This window comes from Jaculus jaculus, chromosome 14 (assembly GCF_020740685.1).
Source record: "Jaculus jaculus isolate mJacJac1 chromosome 14, mJacJac1.mat.Y.cur, whole genome shotgun sequence".
Lineage (NCBI taxonomy): Eukaryota > Metazoa > Chordata > Mammalia > Rodentia > Dipodidae > Jaculus > Jaculus jaculus.
Genome location: NC_059115.1, coordinates 13,095,126 through 13,122,663, shown reverse-complemented (window position 1 = coordinate 13,122,663; position 27,538 = coordinate 13,095,126). Strand labels below are relative to the sequence as shown.

Sequence of the window (27,538 nt, the reverse complement as noted above, 5' to 3'; positions counted from 1 at the left end):
AGTGTTGGAGGAAGGAGAGATTCTCTTATCCATACAGCCATTATCAGATCTGGAACCAAGAAATATCTTTTTGTGGTTGGAGAGATGGCTTAGTGGTTAAGCGCTTGCCTGTGAAGCCTAAGGATCCCGATTTGAGGCTCGAGTCCCCAGGTCCCACGTTAGCCAGATGCACAAGAGGATGCATGCGTCTGGAGTTCGTCTGCAGTGGCTGGAGGCCCTGATGTGCCCATTTTTTCTCTCTCTCTCTCTCTCTCTCCCTCCCTCCCTCTCCCTCTCTCTCCCTCCCCCTCCCCCCTCTCTCTCTGTCTTTCACTCTGTGTCTGTTGCTCTCAGGCGTGGATGTGCACGCCTCTAATCCCAGCACTCGGAAGGCAGAGGTAGGAGGATCACCATGAGTTTGAGGCTACCCTGAGGCGACATACTGACTTCCACGTCAGCCTGAGCTAGAGTGAGACCCTACCTCGAAAAATAACAACAAATATATATATATATTTATCTTTTAAATTGTATTTATTTGGGAGAGAGAGAGACAGAGAGAGAGGCAGATAGAGTATGCGTGAGAATGGGCACGCCAGGGCCTCCAGCCACTGCAGACAAACTTCAGACACAGAAGCCACCTTGTGCATCTGGCTTACGTGGGTTCTGGGGAACCTGGATCCTTACTCTTCGCAGACAAGCGCCCTAACCGCTAAGCCATCTCTCTAGCCCTGGGAACAACCTCTTAAAACCTTTCTTTCCATTTCTGGGACGGGGACACTGAGCTCAGAGTGCAGGCTCACCCAGGTCGTGTCCCCAAGGTCGGCCTTCATACACAAGTTCCAGCCCTTGCGTAACTGAGCACAGGGGGCGGGCGGAATGGAGAAATGTCGTCAAGGAGACGCAATCCGCACTGCTGATTGGTGAGGAACGCTGGCCAATCGTATCTACGAGGACCGGGAGGCCCCACCTCCCAAGCGCCTGGCCTCCAGAGGTCTTCACGAATAAGACACCACGGTTTCGCCTTTCCCCTCTCCTGACACGTTTACGCGTGGGTCCGCGCGAAGGACCAATTGGAAACCTCCCCCGGCCAGATGAATTCTGGGAAATGTAGTTCAAAGTCCAAAGCGCCCGGCGGCTCCCCATAGGGAAAGCAAGCCGCGGGCCGATGCATCTTGGGAAATGTAGTTTTGGCGTTGGCGGAGCCGCCAGGAGGGGAATTTATGGGCGTGCGCGAGTCGTTACGGAGTGGTTCCAATAGAAAAAAAAAAAAAAAAAAAAAAACCAGAACAAACCGCTTTTGACGCGATGCTTCTTGGAAAATGTAGTTCCGCTGGAGTAGGGGAGTTGGGTAGAACTGGCGACTTTGGGGTTGGGGGGGTGTGGAAGGAAAGGGGAGGGACTGGTGAGTTTGGCGCAAAGCCTGTCGGGGCATGGAGTCCGGGTGAGCTTTGTGCGCATGTGCGGGAAGGTTGAGGGGGCTTGGGGGGCCTCGCCCTGGAGAGTGAGGTGAGCGAGCAGAAAAGGAGGGGAGGGACTGCAGCGGGTGGATGCGGGACGGGCGAGCGAAGGGGAGCGAGACCTGAGGCCAGGGAGGGTGGGGTGGGGGAGAGGGCGAGAAATGGGCTGGGAGGGGGAGGGGCTGGGGGCGGGCCTGGAAGCTGGTGGGGAACCTAGGAGGGATGTGCGGACCCCCGGGAAGACTTGGGGACGGGAGGGGGTCACGGGTCCTCCAGGTGGCGCCGTGGGATGGTTGGACATTAGGGTTAGGGGAAAGCCCAATTCTTCCAAGGAGTCTGGACATTGGGACCTCCTCAGCCCCTCTGAGAAAGGATCGCAGGAAGGGGTTCAGGAGAACAAGGGTATTGCAGAGTAGATGGGGGTGCAGGTGTCTCGCAGTGTGCACTGTTTACAAGTGTACATGCACTTTATAGAGTGGAGATGCCGGAAGAACCACTGCCCTGTTATACTAAGAGAACCGCCTTATTAGCTTGTTGCAAGAGACTAAATTCATGAATGTGCAGAGAGAGCTTAAAAACTGTTGCTGTGACAATCAGAAGTTTCCTCATCCTCCCTCGCCCTAGGATGAAAGCGTCCTCTTTTTTTTTTTCTACACGGTCTTATGTAGTCCAGGCTAGCCTCCAGCTGGCTGTGTTTAAGGTGAGGATGGCCTTAAACTCCTGCTCCTTCTGCCTCCGCCTCCTAAGTGCTGGAATTACAGGCGTACACCATCAGGCCTGGCTTTATTATCCTTTATATCCTACTATTTATTTATTTGAAAGAGAGGGGGACAAATAGAATGGGTGCGCCAGGGTCTCCAGCCACTGCAAACTAACTGTAGACACATGCACCACCTTGTGCGTCTGGTCTACATGGGTACTGGAGATCATACCTGGGTCCTTAGGCTTCACAGGCAAGCTTCTTAATAACTGAGCCATATCTCCAACTGTGTATCCTATTTTAAACCTATTCCAGTTTACATTTCAATCTAGGTACTCGCTTCCCCAGGCTCTTCACAAGGAATGTGGGACAAAGTCATGTTAATAGTAAATGCTAACTAGGGTGAGTTTACTTATTGTCAGGTGCTATTCTGAGAATTTGTGCTCTTTATATTCTTTAATTCTCACTGTGGCTCTTGGACCAGGAATTTTGTCCTCGTTTTACAACTAAGGCAATGGAGATAGTGTGTGTAAAAGGTGCCTTTTGTACCTTGTCCAAGGACACATAGCTTGTGGGTGGCAGAGCCAGGATTTTGCTCTTGTGCTCTGAGTAAATATTTGTCCAGTTACAGCTGAGGCACAGGGTTCCTGGTGGAAGTTCTTGGTCTCTTTGATAAAAGAAGTCAAAGTGCTGGGGAGATGGCTCATCTCCCCAAAAAAAGCGCTTGCTGAGCAAATGTCAGTACCTGAGTTTGAATCCCAGTGTGCCTGTAGCAAGAAGGGGGAAGTGGAGACTGGAGAAACCCCTTGGGCTCTCACAGGTGGACGCAGCAATAAACCATGAGAAACCCTGCCCCAAGGTAGAAGGCGAGGACCTGCACCCGAAATTGTCCGCTGACCTCCACATGTATGCTGTAGCATGTGTACGCCCACATTCACACACGTCGTAGACACACAGAAGTTAAAAATGGGGGAGGGGAGGCTGGAGAGATGGCTCAGCAATTAAGGTGCTTGCCTGCAAAGCATAACAACCCAGGTTGGGTTCTCCAGTACCCTCATAAAGCCAGAAACAGAGTGGCACATGCATCTGGAGTTTGTTTGCAGTGGCTACAGGCCCTGATGGGTCCATTCTCTCTCTCTCTCTCTCTGTCTTCTATCTATCTTTGCTTGCAAATAAATAAATAAAAATATATTTTTTAAACAGTTAAAAAATGGACACAGAGGGCTGGAGACATGGCTTAGTGGTTAAGTGCTCGCCTGTGAAGCCTAAGGACCCCAGTTCGAAGCTCAGTTCCCCAGGTCCCACGTTGCCCAGATGCACAAGGGGGTACACGCATCTGGAGTTCGTTTGCAGTGGCTGGAAGCCCTGGCGCGCCCATTCTCTCTATCTCCCTCTATCTGTCTTTCTCTCTGTGTCTTTCACTCTCAAATAAATAAATAAATAATGAACAAAAAATATTTTTTAAAAAATGGACACAGAAAGGGACTGCAGAACAGTTGATTGGTGTTATGGAAAGGAACAGTATGCTAAAGATCAACCAGGGTAAAGATGTATAGGGGAGAGACAGAACTTTTTATTTGTTTTATTATTATTATTATTATTATTATTATTATTATTATTTTGTTTTTTTCGAGGTAGGGTCTCACTCTAGCCCAGGCTGACCTGGAATTCACTATGTAGTATGTAGTATCAGGGTGGTCTCTAAGTCATGGTGATTCTCCTAAGTAGGCTGTGCCTCCTGAGTTCTGGCTTTAGAGGTGTGCACCACCACTCCTGACCTTATTTCATTTTTTAAATGGATCATTAGATTTTAAGTATTTTATTTATTTGAGAGAGAGGGGCAGATAGAGAACATTTGTGTCAGGGCCTCTAGCCACTGCAAACAAACTCCAGACCCATGTGCCACCTTGTGCATCTGGCCTTTGTAGTTACTGGGGAATTGAACCTGGGTCCTTAGGCTTTGCAGGTATAGGCTTTGCAGGTAAGCGTCTTAACTGCTGAGTCATTCTCCAGCCCCAAAGTTATTTTTATTAGAAATCTTTTTTAATATTTTATTTTTATTTATATATTTATTTGGGAGAGAGAGAAAGAGGCAGATAGAGAAAGAGAGAATGGGCACAACAAGTCCTCCAGCTACTGCAAATGAACTCCAGATGCATGTGCTGCCTTGTTCATCTGGCTTATGTGGGTACTGGGGAATCAAACCTGGGTCCTTTGGCTTTGTAGGCAAGCACCTTACCACTATGCCATCTCTCCAGCCATGTTGTATTTATTTATTTGCACACAAAGAGGGAGAGAGAATGGGTGCACTAGGGCCTCTAGCCACTGCAAACAAATTCCAAATCGTATGCCACTTGGAGCATCTGGCCTTTCATGGGTACTGGGGAATCAAACTTGGATCGTTAGGCTTTGCAGGCAAGTGCCTTACCCGCTGAGGCATCTCTTCAGCCCAAAGCTATTATTATTATTATTTTTAATATTTGATTTTCCTTAAGAGAGCCAGGCGTGGTAGTACACACCTTTAATCCCAGAACTTGGGAGGCAGAGGTAGGATTGCCATGAGTTCGAGGCCATCCTGAGACTGCATAGTTAATTCCAGGTTAGCCTGGGCCAGAGTGAGACCCTACCTTGAAAAACCAAAATAAATAAATAAATAAATGAGAGAGAATATGAATGGGTGTGCAAGGGCCTCCAGCCACTGCAAACGAACTCCAGATGCATGTGCCACCTTGTGCATCTGACTTGAGGGGGTACTAGGGAGTGAGCCTGGGTCCTTAGGCTTTGTGGCCAGCACCTTAACTACTGATCCATCTCTCCAGTCCCCCAAATTATTATTTTTAAAGGAATAAAAGTAAAAAAAAAAAAACACCTTGGTGAAGCCGGGGGTGGTGGCACATGCCTTTAATCCCAGCACTCGAGAGGCAAAGGTAGGAGGATTGCCCTGAGTTTGAAGCCACCCTGTGACTACATAGTGAATTCCAGGTAAGCTTGGGCTACAAGCAAGACTCTACCTCAAAACCATCCCCCCCCAAAAGAAGTATTTAACCTTCATATTATTTGGTTTAAGCCTTCAGTCACTTGCTCTCTGTGGTGTAGAACTCAGATGTGTCTAGGAAGGAATAGTAATTTACTGCTTCCTGGCTTCAGTTTACCTTTTAGCTCTTTTCTCTTTGGGCTGGGAAGGAATAGCTAATGGCATTGCTGTTATACCTCACTCCAGCTTTGGCATGGGTTTAAAGCCCCTGTCTTGGGTTCACCTTTGACCTTGCAATCAGTTACAAGCAGCCTGGGATGTTTATCACTTGCTGGTTGATTTGTAATCTAGCTGTGGAAGACCAGCGCTTGAATGAACACGCACTTCAGGCAGCTTGGAGGTTTTCCACTGTAGTGCTTAAAGTCAGCCTCGTTTTGAATTTTCTACATTCCCAGTATTGAGGGCCTGCAGGCAGCTGCCTTTAGGGTGGAGATTTCTGGATATATCCAGTTTGTCTCCTGAAGCTGATAGTCATGTGTCACCCATGTGGCTTGAGAAGCAGATGGTTCAACAGGCCCCTTGCCTTGTCTGTCAGCCTGGCATCCCTATTGCAGTGACTGGCACTCAAGGGTAGTTTGCCCTGTAGTAGACACACGGCAATTTCTGGAGACAATTTTGGTGTTTTCACGCCTGGGAAGTACTGCTAACACTTGACATTGCACACACGGCCCTTCCACAACACACACTGGTCTATCCCAAACACCATTCATGTTGAGCTTGGGAAACTTGAGAGTAGGCAAGCTGTTTTTCCACACTGGGCTCTTTCTTTCTTCTCTTTAAAAATATTTTATTTTGGGGGTGGAGACATGGCTTAGCGGTTAAGGCACTTGCCTGTGAAGCCAAAGGATCCTGATTCAGTTCTCCAGGACCCACATAAGCCAGATGCACAAGGGGGCACATGCATCTGCAGTTCGTTTGCAGTGGATGGAGGCCCTGGCACACCTCTCTTTCTCTCTCTCCCTCTCTGCCTCTTTCTCTCTCTCAAATAATAATAATAAATATTTTATTTTTATTTATTTGAGAGAGAGAAAGGCAGAGAGAGAGGGAGAGAAAGGGCATGCCAGGGCCTCCACCCACTGCAAACAAACTCTAGATGCATGTGCCACCATGTGCATCTGGCTTATGTGGGTTCTGGGGAATAGAACCTGGGTCCTTAGGCTTTGCAGGCAAACACCTTAACCGCTTAGCTATCACTCTAGCCCCACACTGGGCTTTTTCTTTTTGGGTTATGGCCTTGCTCAAGCCCAGGCTGACCTCAAACTCACAGCAATCCTCCTACCCCAGCCTCCTGAGTGCTAGGATTAAAGGTGTGTGCCACCATGCCTGGCCAGCTATTTCTTTTTCCAATGTTTTATTTATTTAATTGTAAGCCGAGAGAGATGGAGCAAGAGAGAGAATGGGTCACTGTATTAGTCAGGGTTCTCTAGAGGAACAGAACTGCTAGAATGCATTATTTTGAAAAGGGAATTTATTGGATTAGTTTTACCGTAGTACAATAGCAGTTGCAGGCCCGAGAATCAAGGAACCTGGTAGCTGCTCAGTCCACATGGCCAGATGCTTCAGCAGTCCCAATCCGGCACTGAAAGCCTGGGAGCTTCCTGAGGAGCCGCTGGGTTTCAATCCACGTGGCTCTTCAGTCCACACTGGTTTTCAATCCACGCTGGAAGGCAGCAAGCAGCTCCAGCAGCTAAGTGGGAAGAAGGAAGGGGCTCTTCCCCCAGAGCTTCCTTATATAAAGTCCCCCTCTGAGAGCTCTGGGGGAAGGACTTCCTCCTTCAGTTAATCCTTCCTGGAAGCAACCTCAGGATTTCTGTGGATTACTAAACAAATCAAGTTGACAGCACCTTAACTATCACATGCACCAAGGCCTCCAGCTCCTGCAAACAAACTCCAGATGCATGCACCACTTTGTGCATCTGGCTTTATGTGGGTACTAGGGGATGGAACCTGGGTCATTAGGGTTAGCAGGCAAGCACTTTAGCCATCTCTCTGGCCTCACACTGGGCTATTTCTTTTTCTTTTTTCTCTTCTTCTTCTTTTTTTTTTTTTTGGTTTTTTGAGGTAGGGTCTCACTCTAGCCCAGGCTGACCTGGAATTCACTCTTCATTCTCAGGGTGGCCTCAAACTCATGATGATCCTCCTACCTCTGCCTCCCAAGTGCTGGGATTAAAGGCATGTGCCACCATGCCTAGCTCACACTGGGCTATTTCTAATTCATGGTTCTGATTGAAGGGAAGGAGCTATTATTAGTCCTGTATGGTAAGTGAAGAAAATAAGCTCAGAGAGGGTAAGTACCATGTTGAAGGCCCCACGGCTATTAAGAAACAACAGAAGTTAAGGGCACAGGATGACACTTGGGGGCATTCTCAGGTTTGCCTGAGGGACAATCAAGACACCAGAGTTTGTTCCCTGGGGCTCCACTGTGAGGGGACACAGAAGGCACCTCTGTAAGTAGGAGAGGTCCCTACCTGCCTACTATGAAGACTTCTAGCTGCTCGAACCCTGAGGAATAAATGCATAGGGTCCAAGCCATCCAGGCTGCAGTGCTTTGTTAGTAGCAACCTGAACTGAATCTATTTCTTTGTTTTTTAGTATTTTATTTTTATTTATTTGAGAGAGAGAATGGGTGCACCCAGGCCTCTAGCCACTGCAAACAAACTCCAGACACATGTGCCACCTTGTGCAACTGGCTTACGTGGGTCCTGGGGAATCAGACCCGGGTCCTTTGGCTTTACAGGCAAATGCCTTAACCACTAAGCCATCTCTCCAGCCCTTGTTTTGTTTTTTGAGGCAGGGTCTCGCACTAGCCCAGGCTGACCTGGAGTTCACTATGTAGTCTCAGGGTGATCCTCCTACTTCTGCCTCCCAAGTGCTGGGATTCAAGATGTGCACCACCATGCCTGGCTTTTGATTCTCTTTCTCACCATTCTGGAGGTCAGAAGTCTTAGGTCAGGGTGCAGCATGGCACCATGGTGGTATGCATGGCAGAGGGTAAAGTCTCTCCCTCCTGTGGGTACACAGATCTGTGGGATTAGGGCCCCCACCCTTCAGCCCCAGGCAGCCTTGCCTGGCTCCTGCAAGTTCCACCTCCAAATCCACTCACAGTGATGAGTTGGGCTTTGCAGCACATGAGTTCGGGGACTCAGTTCCTCTCCTAGCAGTTCGTGAGGACTTAGGGGTGGCTGCTACAGGAATGTGGGATTGGTTAGTAGCCAGGGCAGACAGTAACAGCTATGGGGTGTTGCTGTAGACCAGGTCCCGCTGTGCGCCCCCTCCGTTCCTCTCTCGCTTCTCCTCTCTCCCTCCCTCCTCCTTTCCATCCCTCCCTTGGACCCATTTTCTCTCTTTCCTCCCTCCCTCCTCCTTTCCTTCCTTCCTTGTGAATAAATGGGTTTAATTAGAGTTGCTTATAGGTGCACGAATGAGTGGTTGCTCATGGGAGCATGGGCAACAACAGACCAGTGGCTACACCACGAAAGGACATGTCTGTGGGCGGGAGAGATGGCGTAGTGATTAGGCGCTTTCCTGCAAAGGACCTGGGTTTGATTCCCCAGGACCCATGTAAAGCCAGATGCACAAGTTGGTACATGCTTCTGGAGTTCATTTGCAGTGGCTAGAGGCCCTGGTGTGCCCGTTCTCTCTACCTGCCTCTCTCCTCTCTTTCTCCTTTTTTTTATTTTTTTTTATTTTTTGAGGAAGGGTCTCACTCTAACTCAGGCAGACCTGGAGTTGTAGTTTTAGAGTGGCCTCAAACTCACTGTGATCCTCCTACCTCTGCCTCCTCAGTGCTGGGATTAACGGCTTGTGCTACCACGCCCAGCTGTCTCTAAAAAAAATCTGTCACCTCTTACTCCTAGCAATCATTAACTGCCACAGATCCTTAAGGAGGGTAGAGCCTCATGAGCATCTGCCCCCTGATGATGGAATGTTAACAGGCCCAACCTTGTGCAGGTGATCACAAGTGCAGTGGCCGAGTCGTGCCCAGAGGACATTCCACAGCAGCCCTTCCTCCAGCTCTTAGCCTTGTCTGGCCACACTCCATACTGCACAGGGAGAGGGTTCTTTCTTTTTTCTTTCTTTCGTTAAGTGTGCGTGTTTAATTCTCATGAGGAACATATGATGAGCTGGGAGTTCAGCAGCGCCCAGGGTGATCCCCGGCAGAGACAAGAATTTGAGACCGTTTCTTCCAGACGAGTTCTGGAATTATTATCCCCCTGTTTTTAAAGTTTCTTTCTTTTATTTTTAATTTTTTTTGCTTTTTATTTATTTATTTGAGAGTGACAGACAGAGAAAGAGGCCAATAGATAGAGAATGGACATGCCAGGGCCTCTAGCCACTGCAAAGGACCTCAAGAAGCATATGCCCCTTGTGCATCTGGCTAACATGGGTCCTGGGGAATCGAGCCTCAAACTGGGGTCCTTAGGCCTGACAGGCAAGTGCTTAACTGCTAAGCCATCTTTCCAGCCCAAGTTTCTTTATTTATTTGAGAGAGATAGAAAGAGGCAGACAGAGAATGGGTATACCAGGTCCTCTAGCCTCTGCAAAGGAACTCCAGATGCATGTACCATCTTGTGCATCTGGCTTTACGTGGGTCATGGGGAACTGAACCTGGAACCTTTGGCTTTGCAGGCAAGCACCCTAACCACTAAGCTATCACCTGCCTATTATCCCCCTATTTTTATTTGTTTGTTTTGGTTTTCTGAGGTAGGGTCTGTCTCTGCTCAGGCTGACCTGGAATTTATTATTTAGCCTCAGAGTGGCTTTGAACTCCCAAGTGCTGGGATTAAAGGTGTGCGCCACCACACCTGGCTTATTTAAATTTTTTAATATTTTATTTTTATTTACTTATGAGAGAGAGAAGGAGGGAGAGGGAAAGAATGGTCATGCCAGGGCCTCCATCCAATGCAAATGAACTCCAGACACATGTGCCACCTTGTGCATCTGGCTTATGTGGGTCCTGGGGAATTGAACCTGGGTCCTTCAGCTTTGCAGGCAAGTGCCTTAACCGCTAAGCCATTTCTCCAGCCCGGCCCCCCTATTTCTAGCACACAGCACTTTGCCTCACTGAGAATTTCTCGGTTGGCCAGTCTTCCCCACCAGCCAGAGAGTTAGGCACACATCCCCATCAGGGGAAGGGCTGCTGGCCTGCAGCAGGTGGCCCCGTTGAGAAGAGAAGCGAGCAAGCTTGGGAGTGGGCCTGCATGCCCCTGGCTTCTCACCTGGCCTCTGGCGGCCTGAGCTGGCCCCTGGCTGACTGCCTCTCCCTGCATGCAGGTGCTGCGGTCCCAGACCCCCGGCAGCCCCATGGAGGCCCCGGCGGCGCCCCAGCCCGTGAAGCAGGAGACCCTGACGGTGGAGGCGCTGACGCTGGACTCGCCGTGGCACCGCTTCCGCCACTTCCACCTGGGTGACGCGGCGGGGCCGCGCGAGGCGCTGGGGCTGCTCCGCGCCCTGTGCCGGGACTGGCTGCAGCCCGAGGTGCACACCAAGGAGCAGATGCTGGAGCTGCTGGTGCTGGAGCAGTTCCTGAGCGCGCTGCCCGCCGACACCCAGGCCTGGGTGTGCAGCCGCCGGCCCCAGAGCGGCGAGGAGGCCGTGGCCCTGCTGGAGGAGCTCTGGGTGAGCCGGGGGTCGTGGTGGCCAGAGACCGGGGGGCTTCGCACTTGGGCCACCCGAACGACCTGGGACGCACACCCCCACTTGTAGGGGCACACCGCATATGAACACAGAAATGCTACGAAAACCGGGGTGTCGTCTGCGGGGTGGGGTGGGGGGTGATAATGCAGAAGGGCAGGCGCGGGAATGGGGCCTTCTCTCTCTTCAGTGTCATGTTGTTTTCGCATCACTTCCACCCCCAGGTGGCAGTTGGCTGGAAGGACTCGGAGCTCAGCTCGTTGAAGGTTGTCTTTAAAAGAGAAAAAAAAAAATTAAAGTTTATTTATGAGAGGGCTGGAGAGATGGCTTAGCGAGCCCAGGTTCAATTCCCCTGGACCTACGTAAGCTAGATGTACAAGGTGGCACATGTGTCTGGAATTCGTTGGCAGCGGCTTGAGGTCCAGGCATGCCCATTTTCTCTCTCTCTCTCTCCAATAAATAAATAAAAATAAAATATTTAGAAATAAAAGTTTATTTATGGGAGGGCGGCCTCCTGCTGCTGCAAATTAACTCTAGACACATACACCACTTTGTATGTCTGTTTTATGTAGGTGGGCCTGGGGAATTGAGCCCAGGGAGACAGGCTTTGCAAGCAAGGGCATTTAACCTCTAAGACAGATCCCGGCGGCTTCCTTGCCCACTGTTCCAGTTGGTGCAGAGCGCAGCATAGGAACAGGGAGGGCTGGAGGGTGCCTAAAGCTGACAGGTGTCCTTTCCCAGTGGAGCCAAGGTCAGGGCTAGTTGCTGCAGGACACAAGGTGTGACCACAAGCAGGTAGTGCTGGAATGGGAGTGGTGGTGCATGTCCGCAAGCCCAGCTGAGGCAGGAGGATCTCAAGAGCATTCCAGGCCATCCTTGGCTACATAGCAAGGGCCTGTCTCAAAAAAAGAAAGAAAAAAGGTTTTGTTTTTGTTTTTAATTTTTACTTATTTATTTGAGAGGGACAGACACAGAGAGAAAGACAGATAGAGGGAGAGAGAGAATGGGCGCGCCAGGGCTTCCAGCCTCTGCAAACGAACTCCAGACGCGTGCGCCCCCTTGTGCATCTGGCTAACGTGGGACCTGGGGAACCGAGCCTCGAACCGGGGTCCTTAGGCTTCACAGGCAAGCGCTTAACCGCTAAGCCATCTCTCCAGCCCAGAAAAACGTTTTTTGAAAACAGGGAGTGGTGGGCTGGAGAGATAGCTTAGTGGTTAAGGCACACTTGTCTACAAAGCGCAAGGACCCAGGTTTGATTCCCCAGTTTCTTTCATCTGCCTCTTCCTCTTTCTCTCCCCCCCCACTCCCTCCCTCCCTCCCTCCCTCCCTCTCTCTCTCTCTCATGAATAAATGAATAAAATATTAAGACAAACAAACAGGGGTTGCTAGCTGGGTGTGGTGGCGCACGCCTTTAATCCCAGCACTGCAAGGCAGAGGTAGGCGGATCACTGTGAGTTTAAGGCTAGCCTGAGACTACATAGTGAATTCTAGGTCAGCCTGAACTTGAGTGAGACCCTACCTAACAAAACAAAAAACAGGAAGTGGTATCAGACAGGGTGCCTCTGGTGGTCAAGGTTTTTACTGTGGCTCAATCACCAGTCCCATGGACATGGTGGACTGTCTATTTGGTGGTCCTGGCCCATCCCCTCAGATCCTGCATGGACCTAACCCCACCCAAATCCATTGTTTTCTTCTGCCAGACAGAGGTCCCAGGCAGAAACCTTCCGCTCAGGGGGAACATCTCATGGCTCAGATGACTCCCCAGCCCCCCATCTGTCAAGTACAAAATCTTTTCTGGAGTCTGCAGAGGTACAGCCTGTGGGCCCAGCCCAGCTCCGGTTGTTTATGTTGTTTGTGTGAAGTCAGGGGCGCCTGCAGCCATAGCCATTCGTCAGTGCTGTGTGGGACTACCCTGGACCTGCCGCTGGTGATGGGAAACCCCCACAGCCACCAAGCCAAACACAGTGGCCCTCTGACCCTGCCAACTCTGGCTTAGAGCCACAGTGCCCAGTGTACATGTAACAGGAACCACAGAAGGTCCTGAATGTTCTAGCAGCCACCTTAGAAGATGCGAAAGGAAACTGGCAACTTGACTTTTAATAACCTCCTGTATTGAGCCCAAGGCCGCCATGTGCCTGAACTGTGCCAGGCGTGCAGAGGCCTGGAGAGGGACCGCTCAGGGGCAGGAGCTGCACGCACCAAAGCACTGACTGGGTGGTTCTGGGAAGGGAGGCCAGTACTTGCGCGCATGGTATGTTGGTTGAGGCATCAGGAGGATGGTTAGGGTCTACCGCCCCAGTTGCTGGGTTGCAGTCTCTTTGAGGGAAAGCAGGGTCCCTCAGTCTATGATGGCTGGATGTCTCCCGCTTGTCAGCCACTTCTTTGTTCTGCCTCCAGCCACCCCTCCTTGTTTCTTTTCTCTTTCTCTCTCTCTTTTTTTTTTTTTACATTTTATTTATTATTTGATTTTGTCTTTTTTTTTTTTTTCCGGTGCTGAGGACCGAACCCAGGGTCTTGCGCTTGCTAGGCAAGCGTTCATCCACTGAGCTAAGTCCCCAACCCCTTATTTATTATTTGAGAGAGAAAGAGAAAGAGGGAGAGCCGGGCGTGGTGGCGCACGCCTTTAATTCCAGCACTCGGGAGGCAGAAGTAGGAGGATCGCCGAGAGTTCGAGGCCACCCTGAGACTACAGAGTGAATTCCAGGTCAGCCTGAGCCAGAGTGAGACCTTACCTCGAAAAACCAAAAAAAAAAAAAAAAGAAAGAAAGAGGGAGAGAATGGGCTCACTGGGGCCTCCAGTCACTGCAAACAAACTCCAGACACTTGTGCCATCTTGTGCATTTGGCTTACATGGGTCCTGGGGAACGGAGCCTGGGTCCTTAGGTTTTGCAGGCAAGCGTGTTAACTGCTTAGCCATCTCTCCAGCCGACCCCCTCCTTTCCTTACAGCCTCTTGGTGCTCACTCACCCACTCCTCAGGCCCTCTCTCCTTTCATCTCACCACCCTGGATCTTTGGGGTCCAGAATGCATTTCGGGAGTTTCTCATGGCAGCTGGCACACATCAGCCAGAGCTGGACCTGTGGTCTCAGCACTTGGGAGGTGGAGGTAGGAGGATCAGAAGTTCGAGGTCATCCTCAGCTACAGGGAGTTTGAGGCCAGAGGCCAGCCTGAGCTATATGATATCATGTCTTATATAAAAAAAAAATCTCTGTTTTTGACAGTGTAAAATCATTTTGAGGGAATTTAGGGAAAAAGAGAGGAAGAGTAATGAAGCCCCATGGTGCTGATGTTCTTGAAGGCGTGCAGTGGGGTGTGGGCAGTGGAAGCCTGGGCCAAAGCCCTGTCTAGCTGGGCATCTCTGCCTCAGCCCAAGGGCCCTCCGTGTCCTCAGAGCTCACTGGCTCCCGGCAGGGTGAGGACCAGAATGCCCAGCAGCAAACTCGTGTGTGGGGCTACACACTCATATCACAGAGGTCAGTCACCTGAGGCTGTTTAAGGACTGCTGTCACCAGGACCATCTTCTCAGGTTCTGGGTCACTAGAAGGTGGCCAGGGTTGGTAACCTCTAAACTTTTTTTCTTGGAGACACGGTCTCATGTGTCTCAGGCTGGTCTTGAACTTATTACATAGCTGAAGATAACTCTGAACTTTTTTTTTTTTTTTTTTTTTTTGGTTTTTCGAGGTAGGGTCTCACTCTAGCCCAGGCTGACCTGGAATTCACTATGGAGTCTCAGGGTGGCCTCGAAATCATGGCGATCCTCCTACCTCTGCCTCCTGAGTGCTGGATTAAACGCGCGCGCCACCATGCCGGCTTATAACTCTGAACTTTTGATCCTGCATGCTGGGTTTACAGGCGCCCACCCCCACACCTGGTTTGTGTGGTGCTGGGCAACCAGGGCTTTGTGCATGCCAGGCAAGACTACTGACTGAGCCATGTCCTCAGCTCCTTACACTTACTCATTTATTTATTTTGATTTATCTGTTTCTTTGGATTTTTTGTTTGTCTGTCTGTCTGTTTGTTTGTTTGTTTGTTTGTTTGTTTGTTTGTTTGTTTTGCGGTAGGGTCTCACTACAGCTCAGAATTCACTGTATAGTCTCAGGGTGGCCTCGAACTCACAGCGATCCTTCTATCTGCCTCCCGAGTGCTGGGATTAAAGGAGTGTGCCACCACATCCTGCTGGATTTTGTTTTTTTAAATATTTATATATTTGTACATTTAAAAAAAATATTTTATTTATTTATTTGAGAGCGACAGAGAGAGAAAGACAGATAGAGGGAGAGAGAGAGAGAATGGGTGCGCCAGGGCCTCCAGCCTCTGCAAACGAACTCCAGACGCGTGCGCCCCCTTGTGCATCTGGCTAACGTGGGACCTGGGGAACCGAGCCTCGAACCGGGGTCCTTAGGCTTCACAGGCGAGCGCTTAACCGCTAAGCCATCTCTCCAGCCCTGTATTTGTACATTTTGTGTGTGTCAGGGGGAGGAGGAGAACTAAGGTGCCAGGGTCTCTTGCTGCTGGGAATGAATGCCAGGTGCTTGCACCAGTTTTTGCATCAAGCTGTACATGGGTGGCTGGGGAATTGAGCCCAGGCTAGCAGGCTTTGCAAGCAAGCACCTTTAACCACTGAGCCATCTCCTTAGAGTTGGGGAAGTGGAGATGGGCTGACACCTGGAGCTCACTGGCCAGCTAGTTTAGCTTGATTGGCTCCAGGTCAGTGAGAGACCCTGTCTCAAAAAGAGGTGTGCAGAGTACCTGAGGGCAACACTTGAGGTTGTCCTCTGGCTTCCTCATGTAAACATACGTGGACCTGGGCTGGAGAGACAGCTTAGTGGTTTAAGTGCTTGCCTGCAAAGCCTAACGACTCACGTTTAACTCTCTGGATCCCACGTAACCCAGACACACAAAGGTGAGGCGAGTGCAAGGTTGCAAGTGCCCACTAGGTGGCGCAAGCATCTGGAGTTAATACATGAACCCCCCCCACATAGGTGTGCCCACACATACAAACATGCACATATGCACATATGCACATGCAAGCAAAAACAATTCTTCCTGGTCCTCTTGCCTCCACATCTGATGTACTGGCATTACAGGCATGAGACAGCATAGCCAGCTTTAGTCATTTTCAAACTTTTTTCATGGAACTTTTTGTCTGTCTGTACATCGCAGGGGCTGGATTACATGCATGTGCCACCATGCTTTGTGGTTTATGTGGTGCCAGGGACTCAGGGCTTCGTGCATGCCAGCAAGCGCTCTACCAACTGAGCCATATCCTCAGCTCCCTGAACATGTAATTATTTATTTGACTTACCTGTTTCTTTTTTTTTTTTTTTTTGCATTTCTTGTATCTACCACAGTCTGAATTCACACTGTCCTTTTGCCCAAAAACAATTCCTCTGGGCAGCTTTCTGTCTTCTCCCAATCCTGCCCTAGCCCTTGCCAGCTACGGTTGGGTCTCCATCCTTACAGATTCGTCACCTGGGGAATGAACCCATGAAGGAACCCATGAGCTCACAGCCTCTAAGATGGGCGCCTATGCTCAGAAGCACAATGTCGTCAAGGCTCATCCTGTCCTGAATGTTTCTGGCTCATCGCTGAGCAGCGTCTCCTGTCTGGATGCGTTACAGCTCATGTGTCAGTGACCTCCAGGGAGGGTCGTGTGGATGCTGGTGCAAGCTAGAGTTTGGGATGGTTTATTTATTTATTTAGAGACAGGGTCCTGTGTAGCTCAGGCTGGCCTTAAACTCACTATGAGGCCAAGGCTGGCCTTAAACTCTTGATGCTCCCACCTTCCAAATGCTGGGATTACAGGTGTTCACCACAACACCCAGCTGAGGTACTTTTTTGAAGAGAGCTGCTTTGAATCTTAGTCTGTAGATTTAAAAAAAAAAAAAATTTAAAAATTATTTATTCAAGTCTGAGAAAAAGAGAGAGATCTATAGTAAGGCACTCCAGGGCTTCCAGCCTCTGCAAACGAACTCCCGATGCATGCGCCCCCTTGTGCATCTGGCTAACGTGGGTCCTGGGTAACTGAACCTGGGTCCTTTGGCTTTACAGGCACCTTAACTGCTAAGCCATCTCTCTAGCTTTTTTTTTTTTTTTTTTTTGGTTTTTTCGAGGTACGGTCTCACTCTGGCCCAGGCTGACCTGGAATTCACTAGTCTCAGAATGGCCTCAAACTCAAGGCAATCCTCCTACCTCTGCCTCCCAAGTGTTGGGATTAAAGACATGCGCCACCACGCCCGGCTTTTGTTTGTTTGTTTGGTTGGTTTTTTCAAAGTAGTGCCTCGCTCTTGCCCAGGCTGACTTGGAATTCACTATGTAGTCTCAGGGTGGCCTTGAGCTCACTGCAATCCTCCTACCTCTGCTTCCCAATTGCTGGGATTAAAGGTGTGTACCACATGCTTGGCTTATTTACTTATTTATTTATTTATTTTTAATGAAAGAGTGTGAGAGAGAGAATTAGTGTGCCAGGGCCTCCAGCCACTGCAATGGAACTCCAGATGCATGCATTGCCTTTTGTGTCTGGCTTATGTGGGACCTGCAGAGTGGAACTCCAGATGCATTGCCTTTTGTGTCTGGCTTATGTGGGACCTGCAGAGTTGAATGTGGGTCCTTAGGCTTCACAGGCAAGTGCTTTAACCGCTAAGCCATCTCTCCAGCCCAGCATGTAGATTTCTGTGTGAAAGGTTATTTGCATTTGTCCTTGACTGTGGTTACTGGGCCATGGGTGTCTCAGTCCATTCAGACTGCCACAGCAAAGGGAAGTTTCTTAATTAGCTAATTGTTGCTGTGCCCAAATACCTGACAAGAGGCAAGTGAGAGGGGTTAATTGTGGTTCACGGTTTGAGGGCTACAGTTCAGCGTGGGGGGAAGCCTGGGTGGCTGGCAGCTCCTGGGTGACAGGAGTGTGCAGCTGGGACTCCTCCACTCATGTCTTGGTAGACAGGAAGCACGGAATGGAAAGTCAGTGTGGCTATAAAACGTCAGAGCACACCCCCACTCCCTAAAGTGAGGCTCTGCCTGGTTCCACAACCTTCTAAAAGGGTACCACCAGCTAAGGACTCAGTGTTTCTCACAATGCAAGATAGCATGAGCTGGGTGGTTATAAACAACAGAAATTTGTTTCTCTTGGTCCTGAAAGCAGGCAGTCTGAGGTCAAAGCAGAAGTACCGTACGGCGAGGGCTTAACTTCTGATTCAGAGGTGGCGCCTTCTCTCCACACCTTCCCATGGTACAAGGAGCGAGGAGCTCTGATGGGCCTCTTTTATAAAGTTCCCTGTCATAGTCACAAGAGCCCCATCTTTATGATCCTAACACCATCACCCTGAGCTGAGAGTTGCAGCCTAGGGTTAGGGAACCAGCATTCAGCCCACAGCGGTCCCTTTTGTAACTGGGCTGTCTGTTTTCATTCAGACCTCCTGGGTGCCCGTCCTTGGTTGGCTGTTGGGTTTGTGCATGGGGACCGCCGATAAGAAGTACATGTGCTACAGCCGACCTGTGTCAGTCTTCCTCGCCTTGAAACTCACCCCTCAAAGCCTCCGCCTCTCCATCCAACAGCAGTGGGTAGTCATTAGCTGACCTCAAGGGGAGAGTGAACGAGCTGCTCAGGACGGGCCTGGCACAGGTGCCCCCTCCAGTGTGCCTCAGCGCCTGTGAGGTTTTCCCCTCTCTGTCTTTCAGCTAAGGACAACGAAAGCAGTTGCTTTTCGTGTGCATACTTAGCAGGGGGAAAAAATAGTCCCTTTCAAGATTGATGCGGTGGGACACGCCTAGAATATCAGCATGTGAGAGGCTGAGGTAGCCGGGCATGGTGGTGCCCACCCTTAATCCCAGCACTCAAGTGTTAGAAGTAGGAGGATCATTGTGAGTTCAAGGCCAGCCTGAGACTACATAGTGAATTCCAGGGCTAGAGAAAGACCTTCAGAAACCAAACCAAAACAAAACAAAAAAAAAAAAAAGAGAGAGAGAGGCAGAGGTACAAAGAGCCTGAGTCTGAGGCCAGCCTGGGCTACAGAGAACAACCCTGTCTCAAACATATTAATTACAAATATCCCTTCCATTTTGGGATTGGCAGGGGTCCTCTTAGGCCAGAGGTTCTAAAAGTAAAAGAAGTCATTGAATTTCGTGGTTCTGAGGACTCTGCTCAGCCCCTCAGGTTCTGGGGACACAGAGAACCCCGAACTGGCTAGGCCAACCTTTGTGTGTTACTTTTTTTTTCTTCCTTTTGTGGTTTTTCAAGGTAGAGTCTCACTCTAGCCCAGGCTGACATGGAATTCACTATGTAGTCTCAGGGTGGCCTCGAACTCACGTAGAGATCCTCCTACATCTGCCTCCCAAGTGCTGGGATTAAAGGTGTTCACCACCACACTCAGCTCTGTTACTTTATTTTATTTTTTAAAATATTTGATTTTTATTTGTTTGAGAGAGGGAAATAGGCAGAGAAAGAGAGAGAATGGGCAAGTCAGGGCTTCCAGCCACTGCAAATGAACTCCAGATACATGCGCCACCTTGTGCATCATCTGGTTTACATGGGTTCTGGGGAATTGAACTGAGGTCCTGTGGCTTTGAAGGCAAGCTCCCTAACCGCTAAGCCATCTCTGCAGCCCCTGTATTACTTTTTGATGGGATGTTTAGGCCAATCTAAATTGTAGGCTCGGCTGTACTTAGACAAGAGCCTTGCCTATCTTGTTCACTGATACATTCCTGGCTGAAAAGAGCCCCCACACTAAGTAAGTGGTAAGAAACTGCTGGTTTTGGAAAAAATGAAGAACACTCATTCTGCCTTGAAGTTTGACACCAGAAAGCCAGGGCCGGAGTCTGCTTCTCCATTTCTGTTGAGAGAGAATCCTTTATACTCAGAGAGATCAAATGGTGTATCTGCATTCAGTCAGCCAGCATCTCAGCACACAACCAAACAGAATTATTTGAGAACAAGGGGCAAGATGTTTGCCAGCCCAAGAAATCAATCAATAATTATTACTTTAATTTTTTTTGTTTTGTGACTTTTTAATATTTTATTTATTTGAGAGAGAGAGAGGGATAGGGCACGTCAGGGCCTGCAGCCACTGCAAACGAACTCCAAATACATATGCCTCCTTGTGCATCTGGCTTACATGGGTCCTGGGGAATTGAACCTGAGTCCTTTGGCTTTGTAGGTAAACACCTTAACCACTAAGCATCTTCTCCAGCCCAACTTTAATTTTTTGAAAGGCTGGTGGTTGGACCCAGAGAACTGGAGAGAGGCAGCCCAGGCTATTGCCTGGTTAATACCACAGGAAATACCCAGGCCAGTTTGTCTCATCAAAGTCGCGGGCCGGGGCTAGAGAAACGGTTCAGCGGTTAAAGCGCTTGCCTGCGAAGTCTAACAACCTGGGTTCTATTCCCTAGTCCCCTTGTACAGCTGAGTGCACAAAAAGGCATATGCATCTAGAGTTTGTGCTGTCTGGAACCCTGGCACACCCATTCTCTGTCTGTATCTCTCTCTCTCCCCATGTAAACAAATAAATGAATAATTGAGGGCAATTCTAGAGCTCCAGAGGCAGTCAGGAGAATGGTAAAATAGCACAAGTAATAAGTAAATAAATTCAAAGTCCCAAACTCACTGATGGAGAAGCCTGGGAGAGTAGCACAAGCCGTCAGCAGCACGGTACCTAGCAACAACACGGTACCTAGCAACAACACGGTACCTAGCAACAACACAGTACCTAGCAACAACGTGCATTTTGTACAGGTGTGAGAGCTGCTGAGGTTTGTGCAACTCACACATGATGTGCATTTGGAACCCAGAGGAAATGGACCCTTGAGGGAAGATAGAAATCCCTAAAATATGCTCACGAGGAAGCAAGAGATCTGAGTGTGAAAATCAGAGGGGGAGAAAGGTCCAAACAGTAATCAGAGCCCAGGGTAGTGGCACACGCCTTTAATCCCAGCACTCGGGAGGCAGAGGTAGGAGGATTGCTGTGAGTTCAAGGCCACCCTGAGGCTCCATAGTGAATTCCAGGTCAGCCTGGGCTAGAGCGAGACCCTACCTCAAGAAAAAAAAAAAAAAGAAAGTAATCAGACTTCTCACAAAGAAAGAAAGAGACCGAGAGAGAGAGAGAGAGAGAGAGAGAGAGAATGGACACTCCAGGGCCTCCAGCCACTGCAAACGAACTCCAGACGCATGTGCCACCATGTGCATCCGGCTTACGCGGGTTCTGGGGAAATGAACCTGGGTCCTTAGGCTCCACAGGCAAGTACCTTAACTGCCAAGCCATCTCTCCAGCCCCTCTATCAGCTTTATCTGTGTGACCAGAGCTCTAGGGAACATTTTGTTCTTATATTTTACAAACTGCTGGGTGGCACCCGGCTCATTTTTGCTAGGCTGCCAAACCCTTGGATCTCCAAACCAGTCTTGCCATACAAGGACAGCCAGCTGAGCCTGTCTTAAGGAAAACAGATACAACAGTCTCAGAACATTAGCTACTTAAATCCTTAAATCCAGCCATCTACTGACAGACATGCATTGCAGCTGGGTGGGGATTACCCTGATTTCTAAGGGAATTCACTAGGGACTCTTATAATAAAGCGCAATGCGGACACTGCAGACGGAGAACCTAGAGTTCAAGGCGAGGGCCTGGTGCGAGGCGGGCGTGGGCAGCTCCGCAGCAAGGGCCAGAGCTATCACGGGAGCAAGCCGATGGACTCCTCCCAGTCTGCCAAGCTTGGAGCTCTCTGGTGAGAAATTAGCTCACAGCCTGCAGCATCAAGATGTGACCACATAAGCTGCTCACCCTGGCCCTGCCGAAACCAAACACTACCCACAGAATCCAGACTGTGCTTCTTGGAAAAGTCAGGATTTATCAACAGGTGGAATTTTAGGCAGGGCCACTGACCCCAGTGTTTGCTTTATGACCCAGGTAGTCCTTCAGACAACAGTCCAAATGTGTATGAAATAAACAGGAAAATCAAAAGGGGGTTGTTGCAGTCACCTCACTGCTGGCAGAAAACACCTAACTAAGAGCTGTTTGTGGGAGGAAAGGGTTTATTTTGGCTTACAGACACAAGGGGGAAATGATGGCATGAGCAGAGGGTGGACATCACCTCCTGGCCAACATCAGATGGACAGAAGAGAGTGCCAAACACTGGCAAGGGGAAACTGGCCATAACACCCATAAGCCTGCCCCCAACAATATATCATCTTCAGGAGACCCCAGTTCCCAAATTGCCACCAGCTGGGGATCTAGCATCCAGAACACGTAAGTTTATGGGGGACATCTGGATCAAACCACCACAGAGCTCATTGTGTGTGACTCCTGGGCCAGCCGTCGCCGTCGGCACCAGCGTTCTGAACGCCTTGTCTTGGGGACACAGGCTTGAGGAAGGGTGCTGTGCAGAAACAAACAGCCTGTTTGAAGCCTTTTCTTTAACCTTTGGTCTCTCTGGCAGCTCAGCAGCTGGAAATATTTTACTGTTTTTTGGTTTGTTTGTTTTTCCTAAGGTAGGGTCTCACTCTAGCTCAGGCTGACCTGGAATTCACTATGTATTCTCAGGGTGGCCTCGAACTCTCAGCGATCCTCCTACCTCTGCCTCCCGAGTGCTGGGATTAAAGGCATGTGCCACCATGCCCGGCTGATTTTGTTTTTTTGAGGTAGGGTCTTACTCTAGCCCAGGCTAACCTGTGATTCACTGTGCATTCTTGGGCTGGCCTTGAACGCACAGTGATCCTCTTACCTTGGCCTCCCAAATTCTGGGATTAAAGACATGTACCACCACATTCATCTAGTTCTTTATATTTTCTTGAGTTAAAGATAGCTTAAAGTTGGCACCTTATTCCAAAGGGCAGCTGCAAGACACTCAAGTAATTTTTAAATCATATTTCATTTATTTGAAGGAGAGAGAGCATAGAGAATGGTCATGCCAGGGCCTCCAGCCACTCCAAATAAACTCCAGATGCCTGTGCCACTTTTTGCATCTGGCTTTATGTGGGTACTAGGGAACTGAACCTGGGTCGTTAGGCTTTGCAGGCCAGTGCCTTAACTGCTAAACCATCTCTCCAGCCCTCAAGTAATATTTAAAGCAGGTGTATGAGGTATGTATCTGTTGCTTCGTAACAAATAATCCCAAATATAGGGGGTCAAGATAGTAGCATATCTCATGCAGTCAATGTGAGTCAGAGGGCAGGGGTGACGTGGGAAGATGGGTGGGGCTCAGGTCTCTCATGAGGGCTCAGTTACAGTGTGGGCCGGGATGTCACCACTTGAAAGCCGACCTGAGCATGGAGGACACACCCCGAGAAGCCCCACTTTGCACTGGACAGAAGGTGTCCACTCTTTACTCCACGGGGTGAGCATAAGCCTCTTCCAACATGGCAGTCACCTCCCTCAGAGCCCACAATAGTATCTGATTGTTAAGTAAGGGTGAGGAGAGAGAGAAATACAAACTCCTGCTCCAGTTTCTCAACTGTGTGTCTGTCTTTTCAGGGTCCAGCGACCTCCCTGGATCGGTCATCAGCAGTGAGGGCACCTCGGGACGTGATAGAAGGCTCCAGGGTCAGCGTTGGGAAGGAAGACAGTGACATGATTCCTTTAGGTGAGTGGCTGGCCTTTGTCCCACATTTTCCGTGGTGTCTCCCAGCATCAGGGGTCACTTGTCTCCCAGGCTGAAGACAGAATTGACCCCTGCCATCATTTACCATGTCGTCTCAGGAATCCTTTTCCCTGGGGTGATGCAAACACAGGTCTTGTCCCCCAGATAGGGCACAGATGACCGAGCAAAGGACGATCACACCAGGATCAGTTTGGTGAGCCAGTGAGTTTACTGGGGTTACTCACGGAGCAGGGTGAGGGGTTGCTTACAGGAGCAAGAGATGACTCAAACAGCCACACTTAGAAGTCTCATCCCCTCCTGGATGACGACCTCCCCATAGCTGCTTCCAGTCAAAGGCAGCTGCATCACCAGAAAGCCCGACCCAGCACAGGTGAGGACGCAGGGGGGCCGAGCGCTGGAGCGCACTGCACCACTGACAGGAGCCTCTCCAAGCAGTTGTTTGCCCCTTGTATAGCCTTAGGATGGGGTCTTGCATCCCTTTCCCAAACTAGTTGACTTCTTGAGTCTCTGGAACTTCCCCCCCGCCCCCCACCAGGGATGTTTCAGTTCCTAGCTAACATAACCTTGGGGAGTGGCAGTGTGACCCGTAAGATGCAGGTCTCCCAGACTTGACTTCCTGAATCCCCAGAGCCTCCTCTCTCTCGTCTTGAATTCAGAGGAATCTGCTCTACAACACATGTCTAGGGAGGGTTGGCATTGCTGCCCCTGCCCCAGGGAAGCCCATGGAAAATCAGGTCAGGTTCAACAGGCAGGTCAGTCACTGGATCAAGTGTTCAGTGGTGAGGACCGGCCTTTAATGCGTGCCATGGGCCGCCCTGCCAGCGCATGGAGACGCCCCAGCAACCCTTCAGAGAAGTGGGCTTTGGCAAGAGGGTCTCCCTGTGCAGCCCAGGCTGGCCTGGAACGCGCAGGTCTCCGGGCTCTGCAGCCACTCCAGTGCTGTCTTTCTAGGCATGCCAGCATGAGCAGTGATGTGGCACATGACAGCATTGTGCAGCTGCCCACACGAGGCACAGAGCTCTCAGAGCCGGGCTGGGGAGATGGCTCAGTGCATGAGGTGCTCGCCAGGCAGGCTCGAGCACCCGAGTTTGGATCCCCGGCACCCATGTAAAATGTTGGGCGTCGTGGTGCACGCCACTAATCCCAGCACTGGGAAGGCGAAGACAAGGAATCCCTGGGACTCTGGCCAGTGTAACAGAATCAGAGGTCTAGATACAGCAGGAGGCCCCGTCTCGAACAATGAGGTGAAAGCAGCCGAGGAAGACCACACACATACACACACACACACACACACACACACACACACACACACACGTATACATATAATATGCAAATGTCCCTGCCTCACACAAATACCAGACACATAAAGAATAGAAAGAAGGAAGGGAGGGAGGAAGGAAGGGAGTGAGGGAGGAAAGGAAAGGGGAAAGGAGGAAGGAAGGGGCCGACCCAAGAGCAGGTGTTGCCAAGTGAGGACTGGCCCAGGCAGCCTGCCGCATAGCCTCTGTGCGCTGCATTACACCACAAAGGGCCTCCCAGGGTCTAGCTCAAGTTGGCTCAGATACCCTTCCTCATCCAGCGGCTGTGGCCAGTGTCATCTGCCCACTTGGAAGCTGGACGTGGATTTGGTCTCTGTCAAGCTAGGCCGAGGTGCTTCAGAGTACCTCTTGAGAAGGGAAGGAAGGCAACGGGGCAGAATCCAAACGTCCACCAGAGACAGGGAGACAGGTCGGCAGTGGGGTGGATAAGCCCAGCACAGAGAGACAAGGGGGTCTTTTGGGCAGAAGGAGTTCTGATGAGTTCATGATGTAAAAGTACTAAAATCAAGGTTTCTAGTGCCCCTGCGCCGCCCCCCCGCCCCCATGGGTAACGAACAGAGGAACGTGTATGTGACAGCTTAACCATTCCCACTACTCCATGTTTGACCCATTCGGACACCACGGGCTCTTTCTAGAGTCAATTCCCAGCCATCCCTGACAGTCATCAATCATTGTGTAGCCTCACCTCGCTGTCCTGCCCTCCTCCCTTAGCATTCACCCGCCCACCTGCCGTGCCATCCAGTTTACCTCCCTCCCCACGCAGTCACCCATCCCCCCGCCTCGTGCCGACGGGGGCCCGGGCGGCGCGCCCGCCGCAGCCGCATCCCTTGACCCTTGGCCTCCTCCCGCAGGAGCCGCGGCCCCCGGGGCGGAGGTGCCCGCGACGACAGGTGCATCCGGAGCCGCCGCCGCCGCGCGCCCCTACAAGCAGGAGCCCGGCAGCCCCCCGCTGGCCCCCGTCCTCCCGGTGTTCCTGGCAACCCCGGGCAGCAGCACCGTGTCCTGCCCCGAGTGCGGCAAGACGCCCTTGAAGCCCGCGCACCTGCTGCGCCACCGGCAGAGCCACACGGGCGAGAAGCCGCACGCGTGCCCGGAGTGCGGCAAGGCCTTCCGGCGCAAGGAGCACCTGCGGCGGCACCGCGGCACGCACCCCGGCGGCCCCGGGCCCGCGCTGCGCCCGCTGCCCGCCCGCGAGAAGCCGCACGCGTGCTGCGAGTGCGGCAAGACCTTCTACTGGCGCGAGCACCTCGTGCGCCACCGCAAGACGCACTCGGGCGCGCGGCCCTTCGCCTGCTGGCAGTGCGGCAAGGGCTTCGGGCGCCGCGAGCACGTCCTGCGCCACCAGCGCATCCACGGCCGGGCGGCGGCCGGCGCGCAGGGGACCCCGGCGCCGGGCCCCGAGGGCGGGGGCGGGGGAGGAGGAGGCGCCTTCCCGCCCTGGGCCCTGGGGTAGCCGCGGGAGCCCCCCCCTCCGCCACCATCGCCACGGCCACTGCTGTCGCTCCTCCGAAGCCTCCCCTCCTCCTCCCCCCCCCCCCACCCAGCGCCTCCAGCTCGGCCACCCGTCTTCCCCACCCCTGGTCCCCCCGCCCCGCCCCCACCAAATCTCACTTCCCATTCAGACCTCCTCATCCCGGTCCCCTCCCTCCTTTCCTGGCTTCAAAGCGTTCTCCCATCCCCGTAAAAGATGCCTCCTCTCCATCCCCCATCACCCATTTCCCGTAGGGGTACCAGGAGGCCTCAGGACCACCACCACCTCCCACCCCACCCCTCTCCCTTCACGTGGGGAAAGGAGCTCGGGGAAGGAGCAGAGGCTCTTCCTCCCTTTAAGGAAGGGAATCTGGAGGTTGGCCCCGCTCAGGACCGAGGTGGGGTCCCCGCCAGAAGAGAGAGGGCGATGGTTGTTCGGCAGCCCGCCCGCGATGGGCAGAGATGAAGCCCACGAAGCTCGTCGTAGACGACAGTTCACCAGCATCTGACAGTTAATAAAACGGCTGACTCAAGTGTATGCAGGAGTCTGGGACTCTTCCTATGTTGGGGGCGTCGTCAGCGTCTGGGGCGCAGGGAAGCCTGGTTGGCTGTTAAGGTTCCCAGACACCTGGCTGAGGAGTCCTGGCTCAGACCAGACCCCACAAGACAAGCGTGGCCCGCCCCACTTCCACGTGCACAGGCAGGGAGCAGGACATCACCCGACCCCACTAGCTCTGGCCGCCGTGCAGGGCTGGCAGGCCATGCCCTTCTGAGCGGCAGTTTCCACTTGTGTGGGTAAATGCTGTCACTGGGTCCACCTCCCTTGACGAGTTATTTAGCTAGGCCATTCCATTTCACTAGGAGACTCATCCCCTTCCCAAAGCACCAGTTACCAGCAGGTGTCCTAGGTGGTACATTTTTTTCAGAGAAAGGAATCTTCGGTTGGGGATGCTGTCTGACACTTTTGTTTCCCCTTGTTTTCAACTCTGAAGGGTCTATCCTGAAGTCTAGACTTGACTCTGCTTCTTCCAGAAGGAACTCCCCACTAAGAGAGCTGTGTGGCTCTGGGCGGTGGAGCCACACTGGGGATGGTCCTACTGGGGTCTCTGTATCTGCTTCCAGAACTCGGCTCTGACCCCCGACCCTCCACATCACTGCTGCTTGGTATGGGAGAAGTTGGAGGTCTTCAGTTCCTGCCCTAGGTTCTCCCTCCTCCCTAGTTTTTCGAGGTAGGGTCTCACTCTAGCCCCGGCTGACCAGGAATTCACTGTGTAGTCTCTGGGTGGTCTCGAACTCACAGTGATCCTCCTTTCCTCTGCCTCCGTAGTGCCACTATGATGCGTGCCACCATGCCTGGCAT

At 51.3% G+C, this 27,538-nt stretch overlaps 1 protein-coding gene across 2 annotated transcripts; it reads left to right on the top strand.

The window, feature by feature from the left end:
* The first annotated feature begins 1,399 nt into the window (after positions 1-1,399).
* On the top strand, positions 1,400-26,716 carry Znf444 (zinc finger protein 444). 2 transcript variants are annotated; one of them, XM_045133707.1, is made up of 4 exons: positions 1,400-1,420; positions 10,445-10,789; positions 23,263-23,371; positions 25,560-26,716. In XM_045133707.1, the coding sequence occupies exons 2-4, from the start codon at positions 10,475-10,477 to the stop codon at positions 26,159-26,161; spliced, it is 1,026 nt and encodes a 341-aa protein (XP_044989642.1). In that variant the 5' UTR covers positions 1,400-1,420; positions 10,445-10,474; the 3' UTR covers positions 26,162-26,716. The 2 variants fall into 2 exon arrangements, with proteins under 2 accessions (XP_044989642.1, XP_044989641.1); XM_045133706.1 differs by lacking the exon at positions 1,400-1,420 and adding an exon at positions 1,421-1,485.
* Positions 26,717-27,538: the final 822 nt, after the last annotated feature.